The following is a 14,030-nucleotide window of genomic DNA, read 5'->3' on the forward strand; positions in this document are numbered from 1 at the left end:
ATTATACAAAATCTCTAGCTAAAAATTAATTTAATGAACGGTTTTAAAAAACATATCATTATAGCGATTAGCTGATGTGCATATATATAAAAAACATTTTTCTTTCGTTTTCAATTTATAAACATTTTATGTAAAGACAATTTATGTTAAGGCTTATATATTATACTATACCTCAGAAATTTCAGTTAGCCGATTTTGCGACCTTATTATACCCAAGTGAAATTTTAACTCATCTCAAATATTATCAGCAATCAAAACAAGAAAAACATACATGCATAAAATCCACACATCTTATCAGGCTAATTTAAAACATCGTAATATATTATACTATACTTATATATTATACTATACCTCAGAAATCTCAGTTAGCCGATTTTGCGACCTTATTATATCCAAGTGAAATTTTTACTCATCTCAAATATTATCAGCAATCAAAACAAGAAAATCATACATGCATAAAATCCACACATCTTATCAGGCTAATTTACCACATCGTACAAGAAGTACAAAAGTTCGGTCATATAAAAGTGCCGCAAGTAAAAAATCGTTCAACAAAGCGCAGTTAGTGCTCTACCTTTCAAGAATGGGGTTCGTTTTTATCGTGTTGTCCTTTCTTCTCACTTTTGTGCTGAGCTATTTGAGGCACTGTTATACATACTGGGAACAACATGGAATACCTCAGCTACGTCCTCACTTTTTGTTTGGACACTTCTCCAAGCTAAATGCAATTCATACCAACGATCTACTGCAGGAGACATACGATGCCTTCAAAGGCAAATGCAAAGTGGCTGGCACTTATATCTTCACTCGACCCATTGCTGTGGTCACTGATTTGGATCTAGCGAAAAATATACTCATCAAGGATTTTAATAACTTTGTAAATCGCTCGGATCACCCTTCGCCGGAAACTGTTCATCGAAATCCACTTCTAGGAAATCTCTTTAATCTTCACGGTGAGGAATGGCGTGGACTAAGAACGAAACTGTCTCCCACTTTTACCAGTGGCAAGATAAAGTACATGTTCAATACAGTCACTGATGTATCTCAGCAGTTGGAGGATACATTTCGATCAGAAGTTGATTCCGGTGGAATCTTGGACGTAAATGATCTACTTGGACGCTACACAGTTGATGTGATTGCTAGCTGTGCCTTTGGCATAAAATGCAATTCTCTCAAAGATCCACAGGCCGAATTTCGTGTTATGGCTAGAGAGCTTTTCTCCAACAGAAACCTTAAAATTCGCTGGGTTCTTTTTAAGTTGAATTATGTAAAGCTTTTGTCAAAGTTACCTCTTCGCAGCTTTGGGCAACAACATCTTGGATTCTTTGTGAATATTATTCGCCAAATTTTTGATCTGAGAGAACGTGACAGTGTAAAGAGAAATGATTTCATGCAACTATTGATCGACCTTCGGAAATCTGAAGAAAGCCAAGGATTATCCGTAGAGCAATTAGCCGCTCAAGTTTTTGTTTTCTTTATCGCTGGTTTCGAGACAAGTTCGAGTAACATGAGCTACGCTCTCTTCGAATTGGCTAGAAATGAAGAAAGCCAACGCAAACTAAGATCAGAAATTCAGAGTGTACTTCAAAAACATGGAAAACTCACGTACGAGGCAATGATTGAAATGACGTACTTGGATCAAGTTATTAATGGTGAGTATGTAAAAATCATTTTTAATAAAGTAATGAAGTACATTTGACTAAGGTCCAAGGTCTAATTCACTGTGGTTACATTTTAAATGTTTCATTTTAAAAACATTCAATACGGTAAATAAAATGCATAAACAAAATTTACCCTATCACATAAAGGAAACTTGGAAAGCTACTGTCGAGTACCCTCAAGTGACCCGCTAAACTGTGTGATACCCTCAACCCATTTTCAATAAAAGCAAACAAATGCAGTAGTATTCCTAAAACATTAGTATACCAAAAAAATATTGATAGACAAATGCCGAAGGTAGTTGGAATATTTTATTATCTGATCGCAGCCAAAGAAATAACAGACATATACTTATTATTGTAGGCACTAATAATCGGAGGCGGAAATGGGATTCCTAAATATATAAATATTTAAAACAATTTTCCCTTTCGCAACATAGGGACTTTATTAATATTTGCTTAAACAAGCCACATGAACCCCAATTATATGTGTGAGGCTTGGACATACATAAATACTTATCGCAGAACAGAAAATTTTATGAAATTAAATTATGAATCAGTGTGCAATAAAAAAAGATGCAATATCCAAATTAGTCATTAACTGTTAATTGATTAGCATTTATTAAAAGTAATATTCATACAGTTTTACTGCAGCATAAGAATTTAGATAAGTAAATTGTCGATTTATTGCTAATAAATCTGATTATTTCCGTTGAACTTTTCCAGAGACACTACGAAAATATCCAGCACTTGTTTCGCTAACTCGAGTTGCTGCTGAGAGCTATAAATTTAATGATAAGCTGACTAATAAAGAAACAGTACTAGAACGCGGCACAAAAGTATATATCCCAGTGAATGCTATACACAACGATCCCGATATATATCCTGAACCCAACAAGTTCAACCCGGAGCGCTTTGAGACCGAAGCCTTTCAGCAACGACATCCAATGGCTTTCCTTGGATTTGGAGATGGACCACGAAACTGCATCGGATTGCGATTTGGACGAATGCAAGTTAAAGTGGGACTAGTCACATTGCTGAGCAACTTTAGATTCAGTCCCGTACCAGGCGAGCCAACAGAAGTGGAAATTGACACCAAAAGTTTAATCAGGCGGCCTCTAAACGGAGTTAAACTTCACATGGAGCGTCTTGAGTCTTAGGCTATAATTACTGATTGCTAAAAAAAAAATATACAGGATAAATTAATAAACCGAAACTAATTAAATAAATTTTGGAAATTGTATGATCGATTCAATCTCAAATCGTTTAAAAAAATACTTGGCTTTAGGCATTATTGTTAATTAATGCTGTGAATGCCGACTGCTCATGGTACAATGCATAATTCTATAAAAACCTGATTGAAAGCAGAATATATTTTTATTTTTATGTCTTTAATTGCATAATTAAAAAAGTTAAAGTGGTTAAAATTAAATATTTAGATTATTTGGGTAACCCTATCGAAGACCGGTCAGTAGATAGCAATTAAAATTAATACTTTTATTCCAAAGATTACATATTTTCATCCAAATATATCAGAGATGCAGTCGTCAACATTATATTTATGAAAACCGTAATTTATTTTTACTTACCAGAGAGAAATAAAGTGATTTGTACTATCTTATCAGTCTTATTACCCAGTTTTGAGAGTGAGAAAGATTGCAAAACCAGACGTTTAAGATTTAATATTAGATTGTAAATAAATAAATTGTTTTATAAATTGAAGAACTGAAGCACGCAATTGGATAAGCCTAATTCTCGACAGAAGGAGGCATAGCCGGCCCAATAATCTATATATTATATACATACATATATATAATTTATATTCTTGTCAACAGCAAAAACGTCTGTTCGTAGGAACACCTAGATAAATAAAATAATATATACAGCCTTTACGGCTCCAAAACATTTGGTTGCGATCAGTTAAATATTTTATATATTATTAAAAAAAAACTGTATCATATGGCAAAAAACAGGATTTCTTGCATTAACTGAAAATCTGATATATTTTGAAACCTATGGTATATTTTGATTGTTGCACTTTATAAATCATAAATACTGCAATTATAATTGCGTTTCAAGCTTCAAAATCACGATTTCTAGACGGATAGCCGGTCGCGAACAAATTATAATACCTTTTACTCTTTGGCCAAACAACTGCTGCTGAGTGAATTTTAAGATTATTAGTAAATTGGTTTTGAATTCATAAATATACATATAGTCAATCAGAAGAATCTAGACAAGCTTTAAGTACTATGACTCAGAAATCTTAATCTGCAGATTAACGACCTTATTATCTCCTAATAAACACTAAGCTCATCTCAAATATTATCAGCAATCAAAACTAGAAGTGACAGCTTTATCTTCTAACAGTTTTTTCATAACTAAATTACCGACTCATGGCGGATTACTCATTAAATCCACACCTCTTATCAGGCTAGTTTACCATATCTTACAAGATATACGTCATATAAAAGTGTATGAAGTAAAACTTCGCTCAGCATAGCGCAGTTAGTGCTCTACCTTTCAAGAATGGGGTTCGTTTTTATCGTGTTGTCCTTTCTTCTCACTTTTGTGCTGAGCTATTTGAGGCACTGTTATACATACTGGGAACAACATGGAATACCTCAGCTACGTCCTCACTTTTTGTTTGGACACTTCTCCAAGCTAAATGCAATTCATACCAACGATCTACTGCAGGAGACATACGATGCCTTCAAGGCAAATGCAAAGTGGCTGGCACCTATATCTTCACTCGACCCATTGCCGTGGTCACTGATTTGGATCTAGCTAAAAATATACTCATCAAGGATTTTAATAACTTTGTAAATCGCTCGGATCACCCTTCGCCGGAAACTGTTCATCGAAATCCACTTCTAGGACATCTTTTCAACCTTCACAGTGAGGAATGGCGAGGACTGAGAGCGAAACTGTCTCCCACTTTTACCAGTGGCAAGATAAAGTACATGTTCAATACAGTCACTGATGTATCTCAGCAGTTGGAGGATAAATTTCGATCAGAAGTTGATTCCGGTGGAATCTTGGACGTAAATGATCTACTTGGACGCTACACAGTCGATGTGATTGCTAGCTGTGCCTTTGGCATAAAATGCAATTCTCTCAAAGATCCACAGGCCGAGTTTCGTGTCATGGCTAGAGAACTTTTCTCTAACTCTAACCGCAGTATTCGATGGACTCTTTTTAGGATGAATTATGTAAAGCTTTTGTCAAAATTACCATCTCGCAGCTTTGGGCCACAACATCTTGGATTCTTTGTGAATATTATTCGTCAAACTATTGAGATAAGGGAACGTGACAGTATTAAGAGAAATGATTTTATGCAGTTATTGATCGACCTTCGGAAATCAGAAGGCAGCCAGGGATTATCAGTAGAGCAATTAGCTGCTCAAGTTTTCATTTTCTTTATCGCTGGTTTCGAGACAAGTGCCAGTAACATGAGCTACGCTCTCTTCGAATTGGCTAGGAATGAAGAAAGTCAACGCAAACTAAGATCAGAAATTCAGAGTGTACTTCAAAAACATGGAAAACTCACATACGAGGCAATGATTGAAATGACATACTTGGATCAAGTTATAAATGGTGAGTACTTATTCCCAATATGCTCAATGAGAAACTTTTTAAAGAATAAAATAATAGTGACGCTTATAAATTTCATAAACTAATTATTGAAAATAATTTAAAAAATATATGCCCAAATTCCAAAGTAGACATCATTTTGTACACAAAAAAAAAAAAAATAACAAATGCAATATTCAAATTCAACATTAGACACTTCATTCCCATTTATTATAAAATGCATATATTTTGATTGCAACATATGAAATTAGGCAAGTAAATTTTTCACTCTTTCAGAAACACTACGAAAATATCCAGCACTTGTTTCGCTAACACGAGTTGCTGCTGAGAGTTATAAATTTAATGATAAGCTCACTAATAAAGAAATAGTACTGGAACGCGGCACAAAAGTATATATCCCAGTGAATGCTATACACAACGACCCCGATATATATCCTGAACCCAACAAGTTCAACCCGGAGCGCTTTGAGACCGAAGCCTTTCAGGAACGACATCCAATGGCTTTCCTTGGATTTGGAGATGGACCACGAAACTGCATCGGATTGCGATTTGGACGAATGCAAGTTAAGGTGGGACTAGTCACATTGCTGAGCAACTTTAGATTCAGTCCCGCACCAGGCGAGCCAACAGCAGTGGAAATCGACACCAAAACCAGCATTCGACGGCCTCTGAACGGAGTCAAGCTTCGTGTGGAGCGACTTGAATCTTAAGCTAATTACTGATTTCCAAAAAAATAACTAAATGTAACATATTTACAAAATGTTGAAATAAAAAAATCAAGATACTGAAGTTAAATTATTCATCAATTAAATATTGTCAAAATATATATGGTTGAGAAAAAAATACTTTTTTGAATAAATAAGTTTTTATTTTGAATAAATTTTTAAAATTGCAATACTCTATTACAATTATATGAAAAGGAAATTTTTAAGTTAGGGCGGAAAAGTATGAAGAATCTGACTTATTCTCTTAAAATATTTAACAATAATAAAAAAAATGTAAGGAACAAAGAACATTTACGTAAAACCTTTTTTAAAGATGTCAAAAACATATAACATGAAATCCGTAATTTACTTACTCTTATAACAGAGAAATAAAGTGATTTGTATTATCTTATCTTATGATTGTACTATACTATCTTGTTGTTAACCAGTTCTGAATGTAAGAAAGACTGAAAAGCCAGCGAGTTAACTGAGCTAATTAGTTCATATTCAACCTTTACAGAATGGGGTTCGCTTTAATAGTATTCTCTTTAGTGCTGACATGGGTGTTCAGTTACTTGAGGCACTGTTACACGTACTGGGAACAGAATGGAATACCTCAACTGCGTCCTAACTTTCTATATGGACACTTCTTCAAGTTAAACGCTATACATCTGAACGATTTGATACAAGAAACATACGATGCCTTTAAAGGCAAATATAAAGTGGCTGGCACTTATATCTTTACTCGACCTATTGCTATAGTCACAGATCTCGATCTGATCAAATCCATACTTATCAAGGACTTTAATAAATTTGAAAATCGTTCGGACCCGCCATTGCGTTCCAATATACAGCGAAATCCACTTCACGGAAATCTGTTCAATCTACACGGCGAGGAATGGCGAGCACTAAGAGCGAAACTTTCTCCCACTTTTACTAGTGGCAAAATAAAGTACATGTTCAACACAGTCACTGAAGTATCTCACCAGCTGGAAGAGACTTTTCACTCTGAAGTGGGACTTTCCAATGAGCGTGGTTCAATCTTAGAAGTGTATAACTTACTTGGTCGCTACACAGTCGATGTGATAGCCGGCTGTGCCTTTGGCATTCAATGCAATTCCCTTAAGGATCCTCAGGCCGAGTTTCGTGTTATGGCAAACATAATTTTTGCTGAAGCAAACCATAATATTCGATGGAGTCTTTTCAAAATGCATTATGCAAAGCTATTATCAAAATTACCTCTTCAAACCCTTGGATCGGGACAAAGCGGATTCTTTGTGAATATCGTGCGACAAACTGTTGAGTTAAGAGAACGTGAGAATATTAAGAGAAATGACTTCATGGATATACTGATTGATCTGCGCAAGTCTGAACATAGTAAAGGTTTAACATTAGAGCAACTGGCAGCTCAAGTTTTCGTTTTCTTTATCGCCGGCTTTGAGACTAGTGCCAGTAGCATGAGCTACGCTCTCTTTGAACTGGCAAAGAACGAAGATATTCAGCACAAGTTGAGAACTGAAATTCAGCAAGTTCTTAAAAGACATGGAAAACTGACCTACGACGCTATGATGGAAATGACTTACTTGGATCAAGTTGTTAGTGGTGAGTACATGACCTTAGGATAAAAAACGCAACCTATTTTATGTTTTGCAGTCTTATTTTTTTCAAGAGCTCTGAATTGAAAAAAATTTATACACCATGTTTTCTGCTATATAATCTCAGCAAAAATTGTTTACGCTTTTAATTTTGTAGACAAAAGTTAAATTTGAAGAAATAAGAGAAATAACATATAATTTAAGATGCGTATTTTAAAATATTTAAGCGTGTCGTTCATACAATTATATCAAACTCGCATGTAGAGCAGACTATCTCAAACCATTTTAAGCCTCGATAAAACATGAATATAAAGATAAGACCAGAATAAATAAAGCAGCTATCCAAATAGAACTGATTCATATCTTACACTCCAAAGCCCTTAGAAACTGAAATATGTGACACAATATTGACATAATGAATTTGACAATCACAAATAAAACCATAAATAAAAAACTCACAAACTTTGAGATTTCTCACATCTTATCGGATAAATATACATTTTTATGAGCGTTTCTCGCATCTTATCGGAGAACATTAAATTAGTTTAATAGCACTTATTAGAAGCATTGAAACTTATGCATATTTGTTACCATATTTTACAGAAACACTTCGAAAGCATCCAGCTGGCGTTTCGCTTATGCGAATTGCTTCCGATAACTACAAATTGCCCTCCTATGATGATAAAATTTCCAATGAAGAGATTGTTCTAGAACGTGGCACTAAAATACATATTCCTGTGTATGCTATACATAACGATCCCGAGATATATCCTGAACCCCAAAAGTTTAAGCCTGAACGATTCGCACCTGAAGCTTGTCAGCAGCGTCATCCGATGGCATTTCTTGGATTTGGAGATGGTCCACGAAACTGCATCGGACTAAGATTTGCACTAATGCAGGTTAAAGTGGGACTAATTACTTTACTGAACAGTTTTCAGTTCAGTCCGGCACCCGGTGAGCCAACAGAGGTGGAAATTGTTAGACGTGGCATCGTCCGACGGCCCCTGAACGGTGTCAGGCTACATGTGAAGCGGTGCCAGACTTAACATAGGCTAAGATTACCAGTCGCGGCAAATGTAAATACAAATAAAATAAACAAAGCGAATTGAGAGGGTGACTGAGACTTGTTTTGCCGATCAGCAGTAAATTCAATCCTCAATCAAAACGAATCCATTTGGCGGTCGATTGAAAGACAAACCGAAGATTTATAGACGCCAGAAAAGCAGCTGCTGAGCGAACAGCCTCAGTCCAGACGATGGGCAAACCGATACCTCGGATACCTCTGGATAGTAAATCACACAAATGACACACAAAATGGGTGGCTGAAATGGAGCCCGAGGGGGAAAATGAGCTTGTGAGTTGACCAAAAACCAGTGTTGCACCGCACTTGATGAACTGCCTGAAGAGACGGAGAGCAACGAATACAGGAAGAGAGTGAAAGAGAGAGAGAGAGAGCATGTGTGTGTGTTGCACACATTAATCCAAACATTTACAATATTTTGCTAATTAGCAGGATATGTGTGAATAATGAATGCACTTGATGTGACATATTGAACAAGAAGAGAGAGCTGAGAGAGTGGGGAAGGTGTTGTGAGGCATGTGGCATGCAACTGGCTGCTGCTGCTGCTGCTGCATGGCATCTCTGGTAGGTGTCATATTAAATTTATGACTGCTTTCGGTTGCCTGCCAGCCCACAACCCACAAAGCTCACGATGTCCAGGCAACTCGGCATTTGCTGATTTTAGCGATTAGTTAAGGAACAGGCAGCGGGGAAAACAAGAGATATATAGAGAGAAAGAGAGAGAGAGAGAAAGAGGGAGAGAATACTGGGCGCTCGCACGAAGGTAGCGTTGATTGCCGAGCTAACGGTACTGTTTCACATTAGCAGCAAAGCTGAAATAATGTGCATGACATTAATCAATAGAGAGCCCAACCAAGGCGAAATGCCTGTCGTCAGAAAATGGCCAGTACACGAGCTGATAGGATGACAGCCAGCAGATTTCATCCTATGAGAAAGTTTCGAACTTCCCAGTAATTTAGTAAGTAATACAACATTCCTTATACAACTGAAATTATTATCTTCTTCACAAGCGAACTACACAACAAAAATTTTAAATTTTAGAAATTTATATACAAATAAATTTAAATTTAAAAATAATAATTCGCTCTGCTCTCTCAAAAATATAAAATATTAACAAATAAATAAATAAATAACAACGATCGAAATCAACAATTACAAAAGAAATTTAATTAGGAAGAATAATATGATTTGATTTATTTGGGATTTGTAACAAAATCTGCATAATATTTAAGATTTTGAATTAATAATCAATTTAATAAAATATGCAGAAATCGAATTTTCCAGAATTCTCATAAAACCATTTTCACTGTTTACAAAATAAAATAATTATTTGTACTTACAAATTGTCTGCAGATTTGGTACTCAAAAATATTTGTTTCAATTTTTATTTAGATAAATATATAAATATTATACTTGAAATATTTGATTATTTTTTCATTCATTGTCGCAATAATTGCCATAATTTATAACACAATGCACTGAAGAGTTGTAATAAATATAATAAAGCACCAAAAATAAATTGAAGATCGCGGCCAAGGCATCGCATTAATTTCACTGTGAAATGCAATATTAGGCAACACAGAATTAAAAATATTAGGAATGGTTCCATGTTATGAAAAGGCGAAGCGACGACTTTAAAGTGCGGAACAACGAAAACAACTGATCGAAGCTTATTCAATTGTCACTCGTCTTTGCTTAACACTCAATCGCTGAGTTACTTCGATTTTGATGAGCCAGCTTTATTGAGCTTGTTGCGGAGATATTCATATAAACAATTTCCGAAGAGAGCAATTTGCTTGACTCTTTATAATGAGTTAAAATACAACTCAATTGCTGAAATCAATTAGAGGCACAATATAAATATTTCGTTAGAATTTGCGGTGGTCTCAAAGACTTCAACAATATAGTATTTAAAACTGCAAACACTATTTAACCCATTGAATGGTATTGGAAATATTTTTAAAATTTGGTATTTCATATTTTAAAAGAAAAGAAAAATATTTAAGTGCATGAAATTAAAATGTTTACTAAAAATATATATAATACTTATGCTCAATCTTAAACTTACAAAAAGTAATAATAAATTACATATAAAATGGGATAGTTTCATTTAATTTTTAATACAACAATCTATTTACTTTGCTTACTGTAGTATTATATAAACTTATCTATATATATGTAGATAATTTCGTTAAGTTGGAGGTTCTGGGTTGAATACTTTCAACATTTCTCTACTTGATTGTTTCGTTCCATCATGACATTTCACTTCTGACACCATTTCATATAATTATCTTGTTTTATGCACTTTTAATTGCCAATTTCCCTTTTTTTACGACAACACAAAAAAAAACTGAAGGATGCGAGGGAAGAGCTAATGAGGCAAAGGTTGCGCCAATAACTCGCCATAACTTTGTCTATTAAACGCGGCGCATCGTAAAAATGCAAAAAGCAAAATTTAGAAATAATTTATAGTAGTTCAGCAAGACACACACACACACACACACACACATACTTGGTCGATTGGTGTTCTTAACTATGCTGAAACTTTGCATGTTCATTCACAATTACAAGGTGGCTTGATAAGGAGTGGAAAGGCGAGTGAGAAGAGTTGGCAGGAGTTGCTGCAGCTGTCGTCGTCGCATCCAGCACACAAAACGCGGAAGCGAGTGAAAAGCAATTATCAGGTGTCAAAATTTATATTAGTCTCCCCGAAAACGGGACCAAAAACAACAACACCAACAACAACCAAAACAAAAAAAGGAAGCATCACAAAAAGTTGCCAAGGAAGCGAAAGAAACTTGAAAACAAGTTACGACCCGTCGACGTCGAAGAGCCCAGCGAACAAAACCGAGTCAAAGCCCAAAGCCCAAAACCAAGCCAAAACGAAAACCCAACTAACCCTTCATCTTCTGTCCTACGACTTTCAGCCAAAATGATTTGTGGCGCAAGTGCATTGGCACGCAATGCATAACTTGAAGCAGCAGCAGCAGAACAATAAGTAGAGGGTAGAGGAGAAGGAGGCAGCGCTACTATCCAGGCAGCCAGGACAGGAGCGCACTGCGATGACGATGACGACGATGACGAGGGCTGCGACTGCGACGACGACGTCGCCGGACGCGGATATCCTTTTCAACGTTTTCGCTTCATAACAATAATTTTAACGCTGCAGACATTTTTTTTCAATTTTGTATACCCTGTAATTCTGATAAAAAGAAATTATGTTTTTCGCTACTTCAAATATTATCTGTTCTTAATTAAGTAATTTATAATAATAATCTAAATCCTCCTCATATTTATTTCCATTTTCAACATTATACAAGTCTCTCAAAACATTTACAATTTAAAATAGTATTTAAACTTTCAAAAGTATAATTATTATATAACATATTAATTTATGAGTTATATCACATTTAAAAGTGTTTTAAGAACGGAATCTGTTGGAATTTTCAATTATGAGCGCCTGTAAGCTTTTTTGTGACTCGACTATCGCTTAAAAATAACTGAATTCATTTTTTTGTTTATACTTAATATACTACATTTGCGTTTTTTCAACAGAATATTCTGAGCCTACTACATTATCTTTATTTCATTGCTTTTTAAATTATGTTTAAACAGAAATTATTTGAAAATCAATTTTGGAACCAAATTTTAATTTAATTAAAAATAAACTTTTAAACTTTTCACATTATTATTATATGATATTATATGAAATATCGATTTACTCTTTAAACATTTTATTAGTGGATATCTGGTAGTCTAGCAGTCTTAATGAAATGTAATTTTTACCTGCTTTTATTTGTTGCTTTTGTCGTTTTTGTTTTTCTATTATTTATTGGCCGTGTGCGTGTGTTGTGCGAAAATGATAGGCTAACCATGGCATGAATGAAGGCGTTGGGAGTGATGGTGATTAGCCGCCCGCTGGAAATTGAGAACCTGAAGGAACTAAAACTGATATATGTGCGCAATTAAGTTGGCAAATGAGGCACTGCGGGCACTGCAGGGACCTGGCTGAAGGGATCCAGTGGGTAACTCCATATTTCTAGTGGTGCCTGACACAATCTGGCACCGTTATTGAAAAGCGCCTACCAAGTATGTGTGTAGCAGTTAGTGTGTTGGTTTGATTTTCTTTTGTGGACTGCATGAAATTAATTAAATTTACGATCCATCAATGGAAATATTTTTTTAATAAATTTAGAATTATGATAGTTTTAATTTAAATTAATTTACAATTAGTTGTAAATATATAGAGCAGAAACTTGTAAAACAGTTGAGTAGTCTTCTTGGAAATTTTATAAATATATGTTGACATTGATTGCGTTTGTCACATTCTAACTGTACTGGAAACATTTTAATATGCATTATTTGCCTATATAGTAAGTATTCGCAAAAATGTCTTCCGTATTTATTAGGAAGTTTGATTTAAGCGAACAACATTAAACCAATTTCACTTAAGACATATATTTATATTTTATCATCCTTTAACTAAGTATACTGATTGTATGAGTTTGTAAAAGCAAATTCATTTTGAAATTCTTATTGAATACAGTAATTAGTAATTAGTAGTAATTAGTAAAACAAAAAGAATTAAAAAAATAGCTCGCATTATCAAATTAATGTAATAAATTAATAGCAATGATTGCAAATCCAGCAACTTTGGTCACATACGCTTTAAATTAACTAATCTACATAAAACAATTGAGTTTATTAATCGTGTATGCAAGTTTTACTGCCAGCAGCTGTGGCACCAGCCAATGCCATGACCAATGACAATCAATTTGTGCTTAACACGCACTCGCCAGTAAAAGCAACAACAATAGTAGCTTATATGAGCTCAACTCGGTTTACATGTCGGCACACATTGAACGAGAATTCATTCATAAATTCACAAACGCGACGCACCTAAAAGTATGCAGAGTAAATTTCCCCCGAAGGGTTGCTTTCAATTCAATTCCTCGTTCAATCTGTGTGCCATGGAGAATACAAGTGTGGTGAATTCGTTGCAGCCACCCCCCATTGGGTAACGCGACAGCAGACACACTCTCACAGCCCACACACACACACTAACACAAAGCGAGCAAGGTACAAATAAACCAAAAGTTAGAAAAAAGAATGTGAAACGAGCGAGCAGCAACAAAAAGCCAAATAAAATGTTGGCAGCAACAACAACAACAAAAATCACAGTTGTCTGATTCGTTCGCGACGCAACTGCCACCGGCAAAAGCCAGCCAGCCACCCAAACCACCCCACAAACCATATACGAGCAGCAGCAACAACAACAATAACAACAACACAATCAACAACTCCAACGACGACGACCGCCGAGGACTCGAGACGACGACGATTTGCTGGGAACCACCATTCACATGTCTTCGGCTCGGCTCTTTTGCTGCTTCGTGTG

The 14,030-nt window shown here is 35.3% G+C and overlaps 2 protein-coding genes across 2 annotated transcripts; both read left to right on the top strand.

Moving 5' to 3' along the window:
• The first annotated feature begins 544 nt into the window (after positions 1-544).
• Positions 545-9,594, top strand: LOC117564505 (uncharacterized). The gene is made up of 5 exons (XM_034243322.2): positions 545-1,652; positions 2,385-2,815; positions 5,702-5,941; positions 6,457-7,558; positions 8,155-9,594. Exons 1-5 carry the CDS (start codon positions 584-586, stop codon positions 8,595-8,597), a joined length of 3,285 nt encoding a protein of 1,094 aa, XP_034099213.2. The 5' UTR covers positions 545-583; the 3' UTR covers positions 8,598-9,594.
• Positions 4,136-6,037, top strand: LOC117563737 (probable cytochrome P450 6a14). The gene is given in 3 exon segments (XM_034242216.2): positions 4,136-4,371; positions 4,374-5,255; positions 5,529-6,037. Coding segments are annotated over 3 exon segments (1,500 nt in total). The 5' UTR covers positions 4,136-4,187; the 3' UTR covers positions 5,963-6,037.
• Positions 9,595-14,030: the final 4,436 nt, after the last annotated feature.

This window comes from Drosophila albomicans, chromosome 2L (genome assembly GCF_009650485.2).
Source record: "Drosophila albomicans strain 15112-1751.03 chromosome 2L, ASM965048v2, whole genome shotgun sequence".
NCBI classification, from domain to species: domain Eukaryota; kingdom Metazoa; phylum Arthropoda; class Insecta; order Diptera; family Drosophilidae; genus Drosophila; species Drosophila albomicans.